At 48.5% G+C, this 20,260-nt stretch overlaps 1 protein-coding gene across 1 annotated transcript in view; it reads left to right on the top strand.

Moving 5' to 3' along the window:
* The window catches only part of PRMT8 (protein arginine methyltransferase 8), a 90,065-nt gene extending 70,166 nt beyond the window's left edge, over nucleotides 1-19,899 (top strand). The window contains exons 7-10 of the mRNA XM_058559037.1: nucleotides 1,400-1,515; nucleotides 7,151-7,301; nucleotides 18,944-19,065; nucleotides 19,816-19,899. Of these exons, the coding sequence (XP_058415020.1) occupies nucleotides 1,400-1,515; nucleotides 7,151-7,301; nucleotides 18,944-19,065; nucleotides 19,816-19,899 (473 nt within the window). The remainder of the gene's footprint in view (nucleotides 1-1,399; nucleotides 1,516-7,150; nucleotides 7,302-18,943; nucleotides 19,066-19,815) is intronic.
* The last annotated feature ends 361 nt before the right edge of the window (nucleotides 19,900-20,260 follow it).

Below are 20,260 nucleotides of genomic sequence, written 5' to 3'. Positions count from 1 at the left end.
TGAGGAAGGTCTTTGTGTGCCTTAGAAAAGAAACTGAGTCAAAAGAGTGAAGGTTTCCCTGACTGTTCAACAGCCCCCCCACACCCCCTCTCCCACACACAGACAGGGACATAAGTTCCCTAAGATACCATTTGTTTGATGAATGTTTTGAAAGAAAATTTAATACCATAAGATTTTAGAGAAAAGCATCTCTATTTCAATGCATTGCTCAACCTGTCTGAATAAACAAGAGATGAGGTTCAGCTGCCAGTAACTAAAGAGGCTGCGAAGGCCACCCCCTGCAGCGAGGGGAGAGGACGTTGCCTTCCTGGTTGCTGTGACAACTGGCCCAGTGCGGCTGGAGGCTTAGGGGCCAAGCTGGGTCTGAGCCCTGGCTGCACGTTTCCCGGGGGTGTGCTGTTGAGCCAGACCCTGCGTGTGAGCCACATGCCAGCTGCTCCAGGCCCCGGGTTCTCATCGGCCGTGTAGACGTGTCCGTATGGGGTTGCTGGCTAGATTAAATGAAGAGTCTGCCCTGAGCTAGGTAATCAGTCACTGAGAGCAATGATTACCATCATTTAAGGGGAATCTTGGACCATTCGACTTGCATTCATTTACTCACCAACCTGCACCCTAAATCTTTCTCCCTCTCGAAGCGTCTTACAAGCAGCCCCAACAAGGGGCAAGGAGCACTGCTGGGAGGTTTATGCCCCTCCTGGAGGATATTCCTTATGAGATGGATCCTTAGTGAGTGCACCATGGCATGTGAGAAAGGCAGACTCTCGTGGACCCGCCCAAAGCCCTCATTTTGCAGTTGCGAAAACTGAGGTTCGGAGATGTTAGAGAATTCACACAAGGGCCTGGCCAGTAAGCGGCGGTGCTGGATTCTAACTGTAGCCTATTTCACTTTAAAAGCCCGTGTTTCTCTCTGCTGCGTTCAAGGTTCAGTTGGCGGGAATGGGAGAGGGAGAGAGATGGGCCTTCTGGGTGTGGAGAGTGGCTTGAGCAGAGGCACTGAGATAGAAATGTGGATGGGATGGCAGATAAAACGGTTCATAGGAGGCCGCTGGCTCAGCGAGGGAGACAGGAAAGTAGGCACTGGAAAGAGTCAGGTAATTTGGGTTCTAGTCTTGGCCCCGCAGCATTCTAGCTGTGTGACCTTGGAGAAGCTTCTCAGCCTCTCTGAGCTTTAGTTTCCCTAACCATAAAGTGGGACCCGAACAAATGAGATAATGAATGTGAGCATTTGGCACATTGCAAAGCCCTCCACCCAGAGGAGCTATTTTCCTCTCCTGATGCAGGGGAACATGGGCTGCCCCTCACCCTCTGTGAGGGCCTGCTGTGCTCTAGCACTCAGGAGGGTCAGGGAGACTTCTGGGGGTCCTGCTGCCCACCCTCACGTCTCGCTCTGTTCATACAGGGTGGGAGAATGTCTATGGCTTTGACATGACCTGCATCCGGGACGTGGCCATGAAGGAGCCCCTGGTGGACATCGTGGATCCAAAGCAAGTGGTGACCAATGCCTGTTTAATAAAGGTCTGCAGACTCCTCCTGCTTGGGCCTGGGCATGCTGGGAACCTGGCTGTGCCTCCCTGGGAAGCTGTGGGCCTGGAGTAAAGGCCACACCAGCTCCTGCACGGCCCGGCCTGGTGAGGCAAGGCTGCCTTGGCCAGAGCCTCTGGCACCCCATGGTGACAGTCAAAAGCAGGCACTGTCACTGAGCAGAGCCGTGGACTGGACGGTGGCACAGCTGAGGGGAGGGGGTCAGTGCATGTCCCTTGGTGGTGCAAGGTGGGGAGGGGGAGGGGCATCAGAAGAGGAGAGGAAGGAAGGGGGAGGGGCATCAGAAGAGAGGAGGGCAGGGGCATCAGAGGAGGAGATGAGGGAAGGGGGAGGGCAGGGACATCAGAGGAGGAGAAGAGGAGAGGAGGAGGGGCATCAGAGGAGAGGAGGGGGAGGGGCATCAGACGAGGGAGGAGGGCGGCGGGGGGGGGGGGCCGCGGGTAGCATCAAGGAGAGCACACCCTGGAGACAGGAGGGTAACTCAGGTTTGGGGAAGCTTTACCATTCAGAGGTGGATGTCCCTATCAGGAAAGAATCCCTAGCTCAACGTGCTGTGTAATGGGCAGTACACTCCCCACTCCAAGCACACATCTGACCTGGCCAGACAGAGCCCCTGTCACCCCCAGCGTCCTTGTTTGCACGTGCTCTGACATCTTTTCTTCCATTGCTTTCTTCAGTGCGGATGAAGCACAGCTGGTCAGCACCCTCAGCACCCCAATCCTTAGTGCATTCTTCTTACTAAATATTCAGACATGCTCAATTTCATAGAGTAACAATAAAAGCTCCCCTTCCTTTCAGCTCCACACTCCTCCCAGAGGTAACCATTGTTCACAGGAGGGGTTGACCATTCCATTCCTTTTTCTAAGTCTTTGCATTTATATATGCTAACATATCATGCGGAACCACATAAAACTCATGATATTTAGCTGCCTTTTTAAAATCTAGAAAGACATCAGTTTCATATGGTTCAAGTTAATTTTTTAATTAAAAAATCTGGGTTCATTAAGTATTCACCAACCCCCCAGCCCTCATCTTGTAAAACATCCTTGCCTGCTCTGGTCCTGTACCTGCCACTTCTTTTCTGGAAGTACTGGGGTGGAGGACTGGACACTTACGGTGGATAAAGAGGGAGGAGTCCAGGGCCACTGGAGGTGACAGGGAGTTTCTGAAGGACTGAGGCAAACTGCTGCTTTGCCCAGGTGAGAGCTGTCCTTTGTCCCTGGACATAACCTTCCTAAGAAGAACCATAGCCTTCGGTCCACAGTGTCACTGCAGCATTGAGAAGGGACCTCTGAGGGCAAATAGAACCGGATGAGCCTCACACAGGTCTCGTCAGATGCTGCCTCCCTATTGTGACATCTGCCTGAGAGGTCTGGCTTGGAGCCTCCGTTGACAGAGATCTCACTACTTCTTAACTCGGCCCGTTCCAAGTCCAGGCAGGATTGATTGTGAGCAAATGTGTCCTTTTATTTCTTCCTACCAGCCCCTCTGTCCCTGAAGCCTCTCCCTTCAGGTGTCCCAAACAAGAACCAGGAAAGAACACCCCAAACAAGCTCACCGATAGTGCAAAACATTTCTGTAAATATTGCAGGAGAGAGAGAAGTCGACTGTGCAACTGAATTTGCCAGAATGACACATGGCACTTGTATCTAACCATTAGGCACCTGCATGTAATGGCTTCAGCTTGGGGATAAAATTCCTTCAGCGTGCTTGGGCCCCAGGTCGCTTTCCGCCCCGGACCTGCAGGTGTGGCCACTGCACTTCTGTAGGTCTACCGCTGGCCATGTGGTGGTCTGGGCTGCTTCTATGCCCTGGGCCGCACTGGTCTCCCTCCTCCTCTCCCAGCTCCCAGCCCAGAACCAGCAAGGGTCTTTCCCTCCGTGACACCTGAGTGCAGTTGGGGGCTAAGCAGCCGCAGTCAATGAAGGAGGGGCAGGTGGGGCGTGTATTACACACACTCCTTCTGAAAACTCCTCTGGCTATGTCAGGACTGCAGCTCTGTGCTGACGTCCTGCCCCCTCCCCGTGCCTCTGACCTTTCCTCCCATGTTCTCTGAGAAGGGTGAGGAGTGTCTGTCTGCTTCTGCAGCCAGGAGAGCCCCTCTGTCAGCGCTGTCACTAATGTGCTAAGCAATGTCTTGCCAAGCCTATTGGAAAACACTTGCCCTTCTTCACACACTTAATTGCTATTTTCATCGCTATTAATGTTGCAGAGTGTGACACTTTATTATAATTAAGACTCTGTTTTGACCAGACTTCTGCTCTGAGACATCCATTTGTAACATGATTTGGTGGTGGGGATAGCAGCGGCCAGGGCCTCTTCTGAGTAACTGAGGCCTGTGGAGCCCTCTGCTTCGTCAGGGTCACCTGAGGCCGAGGCAGGCGGTCTCCTGGAGTCTCAGAGATGCTCCTGCTGCTGCTGCAGAAAGAAAGAAACCTTCCAGCAAAGGGATCTGGGCTCTGGGGAGCTGGGATAACTGGATCTGACTCTGCAGGCTTTGGGTCTGAGAGGAAGGGCGACCTGAGCCCAGAGGGCCTCTGTGTCTCTGAAGCCCAGAGACAACTGATCCCATCCTCACAGATGGCCGGCCCCCCTCCAAAAGACCAACTGCATCCATTGTCACCATTTTAATGTATAGCTTCATTACTTTGGATCTTGAAGGCTTTTTTGTTCCTTCAGAGGCCCCTATTAAGATGCAAATGTCTGTAGGACCCACTGAACACTGTCAGCTAACACAGGCGTTGATAGCTGACATTAAGTTGATGGACATCTGAGAGCAAGTCCCTGTAGAGATGGAATTCCTGACAGATGGGGTGGTGTGTGTGTGTGCCTTTGTGTGTGTGTGTGTGTGCATGCACGCTGAAAGGGGTGAAGAAGTGAGGGGAGTGACAGAAGGAGAAAAGCACCATGTCTGGATGTGGCAAAGCCTACTTCCCAGTGCTCCCTGTCTGTGTCCAGACCAAGAGTTTTGGATATTTTGGGTAAGGCATGAGGAGTCATGGAAGGTTTTGGATCCAGGGAACGGCACAGTCTGAACGGATCTGAAAGAGACTAGCCGGTTGGTGGTATGAAGGAGAGGCCTGGGGAGGAAGGAAAGTCATCAGCAGGGAGCCCTGTTGGGAGAAGACTGATGAGTGTCAGGTGCTATGTGACACAGCCAGGGTACACAGACCAATAAGGTGCAGCCTCTGCCCCCAGAGGGCTCCAGTCTAACGGTGGGGGTGAGAGCAGAGAATGTGAGGCTGCTGAGATGAACCAGGAGCTAGGGTGGAAAGACCAGGCTGGGCTGGTAGCAGAGAGGACCCAGAGAGAAAGATACCAGGCACCTTGGACAGGGCCTGGCACCTGGTGGGCTGGCCCTGACAAAGAAGATGGAAAAGTCAACGAGTGTAGACAGTGAGCCTGGTGGACGTGCTGGTACCGTTTTAAAAAGTACAGTTAAGCACAGCTTGCTCTAAGAGTTGCTGAGCTGGAGGGAACCTCTGGACATGTGGCCATCATGAACGCTGACAGGCACTAGGTCTAAAAAGGTTTCCTTTCTAAAAGTTTGGGAATGGCCCAAACTCAGAGGGTGACATGTAATGGAGGACCCCTTACACTCGGGCCCTAGGGCAAAGGGAAAAAGTATTAGGAGAGGGAAGCAGTGAAGGGATAAGGGTTGGCCAGCTGAAAGGCAGGACGAGCCAGCAGTGTGCTCTGAGAGCAGAGCCTGCTGGAGTATGTCCCAGACGAGGAGGGTGGGGGCCCGATGTGGTCAGGCTTACACTCAGCTCTGAAGGTGGTAGAACACACTCAGAAGAGAAAGGCAGGATGATGAGGAGTCAGAAATCACGACTCACGATAAATGAACGAGAAACCCGGGCAGTTTGCATTGGAGAAGAAAAGGTTTTAGGGGACCCCTGTGAGCTTGAACAGACATTTGGCTTATTCTGTGGGCGGAAGTTACAGAGACTGGTGCGGGCTCTCCTCGTTAGTTTGGAAGAAGGACCTACGGATTGGAGATGTTAGGAAGGGGAGTTAGCTGCCGGCTAGGTAGTGACAGTGTTCAGGCAAGCGCCAGATGGCCCCTTCCTGGGAATGCTTCCGAGGGGGCTCTTGCATTGGATAGAAGGAGACTGGCTTTCTAATTTCATCAAATTCTGCACACCTGACCTGGGGCTCACCATTCCGCTAGTTCTTGTTCTCTATCCTTGGACTCTAGAAGTGCAGCATAACTTGCATTTGAAGTGACGTCACTGAGGGGCTCCCCCATTCCCCTGAACCTGCAATCCTACCGTACTCTTCTTAACCAACAGGTCAGAGCTTCAGCTCCGCCCAGAGGATGTCTTGGCTGCTCACCCTAGACCACAGCAGGGCTCTGATCTGCCCCTGACCACACCTCCTCCTCTGTCCACCCCTGTGGCGGCAGGACTTCTCTTTGAAGGCCCCGGGATGCTTTGCATCTGCTTTTCCTTTATTTATCCTAGAAATATGTAGAGATAAAAGCCATTTCTGCTACTCCATTTTGTCTCTTCCCTGCTCTTGTTTCCCCACCCTCAGACCCCTCTCTCCTACTCATTCCCAACACATTCTGTCATCAGGTCTCAGAGAGCCCTGGGAACCATTCCAGGCACACAGGCTCTGTCTGGCGCTCATAGAGCTTTCAGGACGGTGGGCAGCTCTTCCTCTGACCTCACTGAAAGCTGTCCACACGCCTCTCGGGCTCTTGGAAGGTTTTCCCTGTCTCTTCGGAGCCAGCAAACAGGTCAGCATCCTTCACAAGAAAAGAACATCACATTGCAAACCGTCTTTCATTACACTTGCTCCCCATGCAGGATTGATTTTCAGCCACTTCCCAACTGAAATTGTTAGTTATTAGTTCTTCGTGTTCTCCGTTCTCCAGCCAGAACCGAACACTTCTCACCTCTTATTTCCTCCTTTTATTTATTTATTTTTAACTGTCTGGGCTTGTGATAATGGTCAGCAGAACTTCCCTCTGCTCAGTCTGTGACTAGGGGTGGGCTCAGGTCCTCACTCCGGAGATAATGCTCATGCCTCCTATTGCTGGGAACTTGAACATCAGAAACTGGGAAATGAGTAGTCTGGTTCACCTGACCGTCTGGGAGGGCTTGGTAAAGCACAGCTTGCTGCTTTGATTCAGTAGGTCTGGGATGCCTTCTCCTCTCAGAATTTGCTTCCAGGTGATGGGGATGCTCATCATCCAGGGACACACCGTGAGAACGACCAGATGAATGTAGCAATGCTGAGGTGGACCGTTCTGAGAATACTCAGATTGGGTTTAGGGATGCTCTGTCTAATTAATCGTTCTCTTCTCTCCCCTCTCCATCCCCCATCAGTCCCCACCCCCCGCAGATTTACCTTCCTAGTTCTGTTCCCCTCAGGTTCTGATTCAAGTCCGTTGGCACCATTGCTTGAGCATACTCCACTCTAGAAAGGACAGAGGAGGTCATTGGGAGGGTGGTGAGTGGGCTTGGGAAGTCATCCCAAGAGTGATGACACCCCTGGGGAGTCTACCATCAGCAGTCTCCATGGGAATGAAGCTGCGGACCAGGACCCAGACCTGGCGGGGGTGCTAAGCGTCCGGCGTTCTCTCTTCTCTGGGCTGCAGGAAGTGGACATTTACACGGTGAAGACGGAAGAGCTATCGTTCACGTCTGCCTTCTGCCTGCAGATCCAGCGCAACGACTACATCCATGCCCTGGTCACCTATTTTAACATTGAATTTACCAAGTGCCACAAGAAAATGGGGTTTTCCACAGGTGAGCCTTTTGTTGGCATTCCAGACCACCCTGCCATGTTGAGGCTTTGTGGGAAGTGACCAGGGCTGGCCTCCACTTGGGGGAGGGCCCAAGGCATTAGCCAGTGGCTTTTACTTGGCATCTCATAAGACTTCTGCAGCCACAGAGGAATTGTACGTCCCCACACTTTTGGCTGCCAGGGAGGAGGTAAATAAAATTGTGGCTGGCATAGCAGAGCTGAGAGTGTGTGTTGGGTGAGGAGAGGCAGGGGGTGGGGCCCATGGAGGAGGCTCCACGGAGACTTTTCAAAAGCGTATTTGTTCATTTAGCATTCACTGAGCACATTCTGTGTGAGGGGGTAAGGATACAGAGTGGAATAAGATTTCTCTATCTCCATGGCCGTGCCTTACTACAGGATTCAACGTCTCTCTCAGTAGACTGCAAATGATGTGTCTGTCTCCTTCCTTTCTTCACCACTTCCGCTCTAATCCATCCTCATTAAGTCCTTGACAGTGTTCCCTAGGACCACCAATGCTCCCCTCCCAGCCCTCCTTTAGAGGTGCCTCATTGCCTGTAGCAGATAAGCCCAAATTTCCTAGCCTGGGAGATGAGGGTTCCATGACCTGACCCTAGCCCACTTCTCCAACCGCATTTCTCATCACCCCTTCTTTGCTTTGCCTTCTACCCCTGTCCCATTGCTGCCACTGCACACACAGTCCAGTCACATGAACACCTGGCAGTTCCCTGAACTTAGTGAGGCTTTTAAGTCTCTGGGCCATTTCCTCTGCACATACCAACCCCTTGTCCCTCTGGGTGTGCCGGGGGGACAAGAGGGTCTTTGTCAGAGGCCCTTGTCATCTCCTGTCCTCCTGTATCAGTTTGCTAGGGCTGCCATAACAAAGTACCACAGCCTGGGTGGCTTAAACAACAGAAATTTATTTCTCATGGTTCTGGAGGCTAGAAGTCCAAGATCAAGGTGTCGGCGGGGCTGCTTTCCCGAGGCCTCTCTCCTTGGCTTGCATGGCCACCTTCTCGCTGTGTCCTCGCGTGGCCTTTCCTCTGTGTGTGCACATCCCTGGTGTCTCTTCTTCCTATAGGGAGACCAGTCAGGTTGAATTAGGGCCCACCCTAACAGCCTCATTTTAACTCAATCACCTCTTTAAAGGCCCTATATCCAAACAGAGTCACCTTCTGGGTTACCAGGGGTCAGGGCTTCAGCACATGAATTTTGGGGAGACATAATTGTGACCATAACACCCCCCCCTTCTCCTCTCCTGGCCAACTCTAGCACAGGCCTCATCTCTCGCTCAGGTATTACTGAATCCCCTCCTTCCCTCTTGGGTCGTGGTTAGGTGTCCTTCTCGGCGCTCCCCAGCATAAGTACTTACATCTGTCATAGCGATGTTTGTAGTGATACATAGGCACAGTAACACAAAGGAAACAAAACAGTATTAAAAAGGGTAGAAAAAGTCAAGGAAAAGAAATCTCTCCCCATCTGTCCCAGTTCCATGCCTCAGAGGCATATGTTTTTAATGATTTCCTTTGTATCCTTCCAGAAAACTTAACGGTGCACAAGCACATATGTATCTATATATACTTTTCTTTTTGCTTTTTATTTTGAAATAATTATAGACTCACAGGAAGTTGTAAAAATAGTACATAGAGTTCTGTGAAGCCTTCGTCCAGCTCCTGCCTTTGGCGGCATCTTATAGACCTGTAGTACCATATCAACACGACACCTTTCAGAAACACCAGTTGGCTCATACAGTATACGCTGGCCTCTGCCACTTTGGCTTGATTTAACCGTATGTCTTGGAGATACTTCCATAGCCTCACAGAGATATCTGCTTTCTTTTCTTAAACAACTACACACAATTTCAATGAGGATGTGCCATCATTTATTCAACATTTCTACCCTTTTTTTGCAAACCTCAGTTTCCCCATGGGCCAGCCTTACATCTCATTAATCTCTGCACTCCTGGCTTCTACAGCAGTGCTGGGCTCAGAGTAGGTTCTGAACAAATCTCTGTTCAATGAGTATATGAAGATATGACTCCCGCCCTCGGGGATGACTTCGTATTGACCATTCATGTGAAGTCTCCCTGGGAACTGGAAGCATGTTGTTGGGAGGGAGTGAGTGTGCATGGGGCAGGAATAGGTGAGTTCTACCAGAATTCAAGGATATGATTATTCACTGCCTGAAGCCATGGTAACGATGATCCTCTTCTACCTGTGGACGGAAAGGGCAAGAGACTTATCTAATCCCTCACAGAAGGGAGGGATTTTCCAGAATCAGTGTCTCCTGACCACCAAGACCAGGGTCTTCTGGTCTCCATCAGGTCAGTGCTGGTGCTTCCCTGCCCTGAGGGAAACCAGGGACCCCTGATCTGGGTCATTATAGATGCTACCCTCCTTAAAAAAGCAGCAGGAAAGCTCATCTTCCAGTGGGCAGGAACAGCCAGGCAGGGAAGGGAGATTTTAGCTGGATCTTGAAGGAAGAGGAAGACTCAGCCTTGCCATGGTGAGGAGTAGGGGGCAGTGAGGGGGCTGTGGAGCCTGCTTGAGGACCATGGCTATGCCTGGAGGCCAGGGGTGGAGCCACAGTGGCTGGCTCTGCCTCTACCATCCCTAGGATGATGCCTCCCGGAGGGTCTGCCCTGTTGCGGGTGATGAGAAAGTCAGTGGGCAAGGGTACTCTGGGTTTCCAGAGCCTGGGCTCCAGCCCTGTAGCTCTCAGCCAGGGTTTTCCATTCCCTGATCAATTTCCAGTCCTTGAGGTCAAGCAGGCAGCCTGCTGGGCCTCTGTCCGAAGGTGGCTCTCTGGTGACAGGGACAACATTCCCAATGCCCGTGGAGGAGGCTTGGTTAAACTCAAGTTCAGCATCAAAGAAGTCAGCCCCGGGCTGCCTGAGAGGTGGTGAGGCTTTGCCCTCAGTGTTGAAGTCCCTAGCCCTTTGGCTCCTTTCCTTCCTATTCTCTGGTCACACCCCCCTCAGAGTCCCACACAAGTCCCTGTGAAAGAAATGATGAGGAGTATGTTTCGTAAGCTCAGAGACCATGGGTCTAGATCAAAGCCTGAGCCTGCTCCTTTGTCTTTTTGCAGTTATGGCATTACATTCCCTCCCTTTGGCACAGAATCCCAGAAACTTAGGTTCTGAAAGGACATCGGGGGTCGTACCGTCCTCTGTTTCCCATGCCTTGGTGCCATACTTCTCCAAATGTGGTCTCTGGACCTGCAGCATCAGCCTCACCTGGGAACTCTATAGAAATGCAAATTGTTGGGCCCCACCCCAGACCTACAGGGTCAGAATCTCTGGGGGTGGGCCCAGAAATCTGTGTCTTAACAAGCTCTCCAGGTGATTGTGATGCACGAGTCAGTGTGAGAACCACTGCCCTGCTGCACGACTGCCTGAACAGGATGACTGTGAATTTGGCCAGTGTTGCCACCCTTCTGGAAGGGTGATTCCATCTCCTGACGAAGGGATACCCTCTGTTCCCACAAGACTTTCACTTCTCTGGCTGATGTAGACCCCTCTTGCTGCAGCATTCCCATAGAGACAGAGATCAGGGGAAAGTAATTTGTTGAGCTGCTTTCTTGGCCTCCTTGGGATGTCAGCGTGGAGCTTCCCGCACGTAGCAGACGCCTTGACCACTTAGTGTGGTTTTGCAGTGGGCTTTACTCAGACCCTCTGCACTCTGACCACCAAGACAAGAGTATGTCCTTTTTATTTTTAAGGACCTCAGATGCACAAGATTAGATTAATGCTAATTCTTGGTTCATGACACATTATGATCATTAGGTCATGCACAGTTCCCTTTTTGCTTATTTATTAATATAATGAGCACCCGTGAACTCACCACCTAACTCAGTAACTAGAATGTAAATAAACTATTATTAACTAGAATGTAACTAACTAGAAATAAATTTATTATTGTTATTAGGGTGTAAATACATTAGTTAACATCAAGAAATAAACGATTATTAATTAGGATATAAATATTAACAAGAAATACATTATTAATAAATACAATATGATTACATTTATAATTAACAAATGTAAGTAAATTAGTTCATAGTCACATAATAAATCCCTGGGAGCTCACCACCTAACTCAGTGACTTAAATGCTACCGGTACCTTTGCATCTCCCTGGACGCTGTCCCATCCCGCCCATATCGCCTCTAGATGAATAGTATCCTGAATTTTGTGTTCCTTATCCCCTTCTGTTTTAAAAAAGTTTCATCACATGGATGTGTAGGCCTAAGCAATGTATTGTGTGGTCTCAGCTATTGCTGAACTTCATGCAAAGTGTAGCCTGCTGTATGTGGCTGCTCCCCAGTGACCCTGGACTGAATCCCCATCTCAGCCTGGCCCGGCCGGCTCTGGGGGGCCCACTTTGCAGCATGTATTGTGCAGCTTGAGAACCGTCCCTGTTAACGGCTCTGGCGTCTCCTCTCTGTAGCTCCAGGCAGAAGCCGTAATGGGCACTGCCGCCCAGGGGTCCAGGCTATGCCAGCCAGCGGGCCCAGCTGCCCCTCCCCTTGGACATGTCCTCGGTGGGTGGGGGTAGGAAATGGGAACTGGGGCCCTGGGGCTGCTGTGCGGTGGGTGGAAGGGCAGTAGGCCGAGCAGAAGCAGGCCTGGGTTGGAGTCCTAATTTTTCCAGGAATCAGGAAGGTAGGGTGATCAGCCACTGGAGATGACCTTGAGCGAGTTTCTTTCTGGGCCTTGAGCTGGTTATGTGTGAAATGACATGGCTGGACCTGGGTTGCCTGGCAGCCCCTTTCCAGCTTTGCCATCCTGTGACATTAGTCCTTTTCTCAGGTCAAAGAAGCTTCTTGGTGCATAATCTTTAATTCTCCATAAAGCTTGTGAAGCCCCTAGGGAATACAGTTGCAAGTTTACAGCTAGAAAAAGTATCAAATTCCAGGAAAAACTACCAGCCACGTGGCCATTGGGAAGTGAAACAGGAAGCAGGACTCCATTCCCTTTCCAAAAGCATCAGGAAAAGTCTTGAGAGGCCCCTGCCATTTGTTCCCACAGCCCCGGGGCTCCCCACCCCATCCTTGGTCACAGCTCCCACCAGACTTTATCCCTAGCTACCTGAGTGTCTTCTCACTTAGGCTGTAGGATCTGGGGGGGCAAGGCTATTTTGGTTGCTGTGCCCCAAATTTAGGACCATATCTGGCACATGATAAAAGATGTCTGTTGAATGAATGAATGAATGCATGAATGAATGAATGAATGCATATGCACTTGGAATGCTGTGGCAGTGCTGGTCAACATGTTTCAAAATGTAGAACAAAAATTGTCCATAATCCAGAACCAAAGAGACTGTGAAGGGGAGGGGGCTAGAGGGAGGAAGAACAGGGGAGGCGGCTTGTGTAGTCAGGATGTTGAGTATGAAGGTGTCTTCATAACAGGGAAGGCTGAGAGCCAACCAGTCTTGGAGGTTGTAGTTGGGGCAGAGAGGAGAGGGAAAGACCTGCTCACTGACAAGAACTCTCGGTGTCATCCACAGCCCTGTGGTGAGTGTGCACCCTTGTGCACAGCAGCTTTCTGGATGCTTCTCCAGGACATTTTAGACCACTAGAGTGAGGCAGCGTAACTTGGCAGGCCAGAGCCATAGTTTATGGATAAATAAAATGATATACCACTTTCCATAATGACAAAATAACCACCTAATGCATTGGCTTAGTAACACCCTAACATGGGCCCAGTATTGTTGAAGGTAGGTGACCATAACATTTATCTTTCAATTAAGGATGCTTTTGAGAATGAAGGGGATAGCTATTAATAATTACTCCAGGAAAACAGAAGTAAACTGGAATTGTCCTGGACACAGCAGGAGGATCCGTCATCTCTAGTAAACATCCTTTCCCTCTTCTCCTCTCATCTAATCCTCACAGTACCTCAGGAGATACTGTGGTACTGATATCATGCCCCACATTCTGCAGATGTAGAAAATGAGCCCCAGGGTCACAGTACAAATACATGGCAAAGTGGAGACTGGAAACTGGGCCTGTGGTTGCATAATTAAATGTCCTTCCCACTGATATCCACCCAAGAGATGTTAATGGAATCTAACGATTGGGTTTGCACAGTGATGTCAGCCATGGCTGTGTATCTATGTTACCTAGGGAGAGATTTTTAAGTCTTAGTAAGCCTGCCCTCTTCCCACCCCCCGGAATTACTGAATTCAAATCTCTAGGAGTAGAGTGAAAACATCTGAATTTTACTAAGTTTCTCCTGGACACCTTGATGGAGAATTAGGATTGAGAACACTGGTTTAGACAATTTGTCCATGGCTAATGGACCCATCATAGAAGTGAGATGTTTGGGGAAGTTCTTAAACTTTTGAAGTTGATGTGAAAAAAAGATCACTTTCCTCCAACCCAAGGCTGGCATGTTTTTTGGGACCACCATCAGAAGCAGACTCCTGGGCTTGAAGGCTGGCAAATCCAAGCCAGTGAAGTCTCTGGGATTCTCGTAAGGCATCAGATGAGGTGACGGAAGGAAGCTACTTGAATCCCCTTGCCTGAAGGTCTTTAAGAACAGGAGAGACACCTGTCTGAGCTGGCGTAGGTGGAAGAGGGGGTGAGAGTACTGTCAGTCACACACTGCCATTCTCTGCACACACCAGAGACTGTCTTTTGACAGTTTATTTAGATGTAGTCGGCAGAGAAGGTGCTGGGAGCAAGTGGACATTGTCTGTAGACAGCAGTGTGCTTTAGAGGCCAGGAAGGCTGGGTATATTTGTGAATCCGGGATGTGAGAGGCACAGATTGCACATTCATGGTCTTCTTTCAAGCCTTTCCAAATGCTCAGGCTGCTCTTTCCGCCATGACCTTGGGTTTGCATTGATTTCCCAAATGCACACATTGAAGGCCACTCGAGTCTCTATCTCTATCTAGACCACTGACATTTGGTCAGTCCAGTTCATTGCAATGGGCAAAGAAAGACAGACTGTTCACCACCATTAAAATAGATCTTGGGGTTTGAAAGATCTTAGTGGTCACCTGATCTGACTTGGTGCATGATAAATCCCCACTCAGTGGTGGTTGTGTGAACACCTCCAGGTGGACCCCACATAGCTCATATGATTGTGGGGCAGCTCTAATTCTTCCTGGTGAACTAAGAATCTACCTTCCATTAATTCCCAGTGACTAGCCTTTGTTCTGCCTCCAAAGCCATACATAAGGCCACATATAAGTCTTGAGACATGTGACGGATTTTGAAGTGTTTGAAAGGCACTTATTATGTTCTGCCCAAGTCTTCTCATCTTTTGCTCTGGTCCTAAGCAAAGAGGAAGCGAGTGTTAATGAGTCCTGCATCCTGGTAGAGGAAGGCAAGAGCCTGCAGGGCCGAGAGGAACTTATTATAGAGTGGGTTCTTCTACAATGCATAGGTTCCAAGTCCGCAGCGTAAGTGAACATCTGTGGGTACACCGAAGCATCTCAAAATGTCTACTCTCTGGGTTTTTACCATGGGTCACTTATCAGTACTTGTAGATCTGCCAGTGTGGTGGTAGGCACTGAGGATATAACAGTAGACAAGCCTGGCATGGTCCCTGCCCTCATGGAGATCGCAGTCTTGTGGAGGGCACAAACAAGCGAAAAAAAATCCAAGGGCATTGATGCTGCAGCCGAACAGACACCATGGTAACATAAACTCAGAAGGCCCTTAATTCAGGTGGCTGGTCAGGCAAGACTTCCCAGGAAGTGACCTTGAAGGATGGGGAAGAGAGAGCCTGGTGAGTAGTGGGGAAAGAGTGTTCCAAAGATGGCTGCTGCAGGGGAAGATGGACCATAAGCAGGGTCCCTCATTTTGCGGTAGAATTGGTAGTGTGCCAAGAGGAGATGGATGGGATTTAGTGGCAAATACAGGGGAGATGCAAGCATCGTGTGGCTTTGGATCACGCGAGAGGTATGACCTGTGAACTGGTGATGGGGATGTGGAATGAGAATCATCCCTCATTTCTTTCTTTCTTTTTTTTTTTATTGTGAAATTTTTGTTGTACATTATTGTTTATCAGTCACCATAAAAGTGCATCCCTCCATCCCTTGTGCCCACCCCCCACCCCCCTAGCCCCTGGTAACCACCAAACAGTTCTATCTGTCCGTGTGTTGGTTTATCTTCCACATATGAGTGAAATCATGCACTGTTTGTCTTTCTCTTTTTGGCTTATTTCACTCAACATAATAACCTCCAGGTCCATCCATATTGTTGCAAATGGGACAATTTTGTCTCTTTTTATGGCTGAGTAGTATTCCATGGTATATATATATATATATACCACATCTTCTTTATCCAATCATCAGTCGAGGGACACTTGGGTTGCTTCCATGTCTTGGCTATAGTGAATAATGCTGCGATGAACATAGGGGTGCATAAGCCTCTTTGGATTGTTGATTTCAGGTTCACTGGGCAGATACCCAGTAGTGGGATAGGTGGATCATAAGGTATTTCTATTTTTAATTTTTTGAGGAATCTCCATACTGTTTTCCATAGAGGCTGCACCAGTTTGCATTCCCACCAGCAGTGGATTAGGGTTCCCATTTCTCCACAGCCTCTCCAGCATTTGTTGTTTTTTGTCTTGGTGATTATAGCCATTCTAACGGGTGTAAGATGATGTATCTTAGTGTGGTTTTGATTTTCATTTCCCTGATGATTAGTGATGTTGAGCATCTTTTCATGTGCCTATCGACCATCTGTATATCTTCTTTGGAGAAGTGTCTGTTCATTTCCTCTGCCCATTTTTTGATCAGGTTGTTTGTTTTTTTGTTATTCAGTTGTGTGAGTTCTTTATATATTATGGAGATTAATCCCTTGTCAGATATATGGTTTGCAAATATTTTTTCCCAGCTGGTGGGTTCCCCATTTGTTTTGATCCTGGTTTCATTTGCCTTGTAGAAGCTCTTTAATCTGATGAAGTCCCACTTGTTTATTTTTTCTTTTGTTTCCCTTGTCTGAGTAGACATGGAATTCAAAAAGATCCCTTGATGGCTGATGACGAGTAGTGTACTACCTATATTTTCCTCCAGGAGTTTTATAGTTTCAGGTCTCACCTTCAGGTCTTTGATCCATTTTGAGTTAATTTTTGTGTATGGCGAAAGAAGGTGGTCTACTTTCATTCTTTTGCAAGTGGCTGTCCAGTTTTCCCAGCGTCATTTATTGAAGAGACTAACCTTTCTCCACGGTATGTCCTTAGCTCCTTTGTCAAAGATTAGCTGCCCGTAGATAAGAGGTTTTATTTCTGGACTTTCAATTCTGTTCCATTGATCTGTGTGTCTGTTTTTGTAACAGTACCATGCTGTTTTAATTACTATCGCTTTGTAGTATGTTTTGAAGTCAGGGCTTGTGATGCCTCCAGCCTTGTTCTTCTTTTTCAGGATTGCTTTAGCTATACGGGGTCTTTTGTTGCCCCATATGAATGTTAGTATTCTTTGTTCTATTTCTGTGAAGAATGTCCTTGGGATTCTGATTGGGATTGCATTGAATCTGTAGATTGCTTTAGGTAGTATGGACATTTTAACTATGTTTATTCTTCCAATCCAAGTACATGGAATATTTTTCCATTTCTTTATGTCATCATTGGTTTCACTCAATAATGTCTTATAGTTTTCATTGTATAGGTCTTTCACTTCCTTGGTTAAATTTACTCCTAGATATTTTATTCTTTTTGTTGCAATTGTAAATGGAATTGTCTTCTTGAGTTCTCTTTCTGTTAGTTCGTTGTTGGTATATAGAAATGCAACTGATTTCTATAAGTTGATTTTGTACCCTGCCACTTGGCTGTAGTTGTTGATTATTTCTAATAGTTTTCCAATGGATTTTTTAGGGTTTTCTATATATAAGATCACGTCATCTGCAAACAGTGAGAGTTTCACTTCTTCGTTGCCTATTTGGATTCCTGTTATTCCTTTTTCTTGCCTAATTGCTCTGGCCAGAACCTCCAGTACTGTGCTGCATAAGAGTGGGGAGAGTGGGCACGCTTGTCTTGTCCCTGTTTTCAGAGGGATGGCTTTCAGTTTTTCCCGATTGAGTATGATGTTGGCTGTGGGTTTGTCATATATGGCCTTTATTATGTTAAGGTACTTTCCTTCTATACTCATTTTGTTGAGAGTTTTTATTATAAATGGATGTTGGATCTTGTCAAAAGCCTTCTCTGCTTCTATTGAGATGATCATATGGTTTTTATTCTTCTTTTTGTCAATGTGGTGTATCACGTTGATTGATTTGCGGATGTTGAACCATCCCTGTGTCCCTGGTATAAATCCCACTTGATCATGGTGTGTGATCTTTCTAATGTATTGCTGTATTTGGTTTGCCAATATTTTGTTGAGGATTTTTGCATCTATGTTCACCAGAGATATTGGTCTGTACTTTTCCTTCTTAGTATTGTCCTTGTGAGGCTTTGGCATCAGGGTGATGTTGGCCTCGTAGAATGTGCTAGGAAGTGTTCCATATTCCTCTATTTTTTGGAATAGTTTGAGAAGGATAGGTATTAAGTCTTCTTTGAATGTTTGGTAAAATTCTCCAGAGAAGCCATCTGGTCCTGGACTTTCATTTTTTGGGAGGTTTTTGATTACTGTTTCAATCTCTTTACTTGTGATTGGTCTATTCAGATTCTCTATTTCTTCTTGATTCAGTTTTGGGAAGCTGTATGAGTCTAGGAATTTATCCATTTCTTCTAGATTGTCCAATTTGTTGGCATATAGTTTTTCATAGTATTCTCTTATAATCTTTTGTATTTCTGTGGTATCTGTTGTACTTTCTCCTTTTTCATTTCTAATTTTATTTATTTGAGCCTTCTCTCTTTTTTTCTTGGTGAGTCTGGCTAAGGGTTTGTCAATTTTGTTTATCTTCTCAAAGAACCAGCTCTTTGTTTCATTGATCCTTTCTACTGTTTTTTTGATTTCAATTTCATTTATTTCTGCTCTGATTTTTATTATTTCCCTCCTTCTGCTGACTTTAGGCTTTGTTTGTTCTTCTTTTTCTAATTCTGTTAGGCGTAGTTTGAGGTTGCTTATTCCTCATTTCTTTCTGATCCAGTTAGGAAGGCACAGCTGAAACCCCACAGCATGCCTGGGCCAAGAATACTAGGTTTGGTTCTAGGGCAAAGAAGCAGGCAGGAAAAACTGTTTGTAGGATTGGGGTGTCAGTGGAACTGGGGAAACTGGTTTAGCTGCGGAGTTTGCATAAATGATGTCATTTAAGGGGAGACAGGAGGGCCTACTCTACAAATCTCTCCCCCACACTGTGTGAACATCTTCACTCCATTGAACTAATGAAAAAGCAGCATTTTGAGATTCGTTTGTGTCAATGAGTTTAGTTGGTGAGAGGGTATTCATCCTCCACCCCTTGGTATGAACTTGTAATATCAACTTGTTTCTCTTCTGTTCCCCAGCTAAGATCTGCAGTCCTGAGGGGATGGGAATTTGATAGGAGGAGGTCACTGGGGCTGACTGGGGAGTTCTGCAGGGGCAGGAAGTTAGTTCTATGAGGGCTGGGCACCTGACTCAACAAGAGAGTTGGTGGTGGTGGGGTCAGTGAATCTCAGCGGAAGCCCAGCAACTTCTAGGCAGGGTCCCAGCCTCAGCCCTTTTAGAGACATCTTCTCTGACTCTTCCTTGTCACCTCCCCTTTCCTTCACCCCTCAGCCCCTGATGCCCCCTACACCCACTGGAAGCAGACTGTCTTCTATCTGGAAGATTACCTCACTGTCCGGAGGGGGGAAGAAATCTATGGGACCATATCCATGAAGCCAAATGCCAAAAATGTGGTGAGTGTCGAGGCTGCCTCTGTGTGGGCTGGGGTCAGAGAGAAGAAGGGACCCGTGGAGCTGACTCCTGGGGAGTCCTAGGACCCCCTTGCCCAGGTTCCTCAGTGACTTGTGCACAATCAAAAGTTACTGGGGGGCAGTAGGAATCCGGGTTAGGATGTGACCGGGCATAATTAAACAACTCCAACCTCGGCTCCTTAAAACTCACAGACTGTCTCTAGGCCCCCTGCAGACTCTTTCAGCCTTGAGGACAGCGTCCAGCTCTTCATGAGAGGGCCTGGGAGAACGGAGGCTGTTGCCATGGGTTTCACCTCATTTAGGATGAGCTGAGCCAGGCAATGACAGTTTCTGGTGGCCTGGGAGAAGTTTGGTGTACATTTCTTCAGCTGGCCTGGTGGTTTGGAGACCACGGCTTCTTTCTGAGCATCCCCGGGTGTGGGCATGTGCACGAAGGGGCTACAGAATGCATTGGTGGTTATGCCACAGAAGACTCAACCACCCCACTCTTTTCTCCCAGGATGAAATCAGAGGGAACATCTTTATATTTTAACAGGAAGGATTTAGTTTAGAAATGAAAGAACTTCTGGTGAGGATGATGAGGCACCAGGATAGATTCTTGAGAGCTGCTGGTGGGGACTCCTTAGCTAGGAAGCCTGGGGGACACAGCAGCTCCCATCCCTCTGCCATGGTGGGGGCTGCTGCGGGACCTCCACCACACTAACGCTGTGTCCCTCTGCTCCTTCTCTGCAGCGGGACCTTGATTTCACAGTAGACTTGGATTTTAAGGGACAGCTGTGTGAAACATCCGTGTCTAATAACTACAAGATGCGCTAGCACACGTGGATGCTGCAGACAGCGGGAGCAAGGAAGCTCTCCCGGATCTGCGGCACTGTCGCAGGAGTACTGTTTGCAGGACTGCACACTCAGAAACCAGAGTTTTAAATTCTGCCTTCAAGATTGGTGAACTCACCGGGGGTCCTGTGGGCCCTGGCCCTGGATGGAGAGCCCCCAGCTCCCCAGCTCTGCTGTGGGAGCCCTTCACAAAGGCTTTGTTGTGGCCGACAGAGCCAGCTCGAGTGCTGCGGCTGGCCCGAGGGTGGAAGAGTGCACATGTATACCCATCGTCCTCCCTCTACAGGGACCTCCGGATCCCCCGAGTTTTGCATGCTGCGGGCATCTAGGACAGGCTGCTTCA

Source organism: Diceros bicornis, chromosome 17 (genome assembly GCF_020826845.1).
Source record: "Diceros bicornis minor isolate mBicDic1 chromosome 17, mDicBic1.mat.cur, whole genome shotgun sequence".
NCBI lineage: Eukaryota > Metazoa > Chordata > Mammalia > Perissodactyla > Rhinocerotidae > Diceros > Diceros bicornis.
The sequence above is the reverse complement of the archived record's forward strand: the minus strand, read 5'-3'. Positions and strand labels throughout refer to the sequence as shown.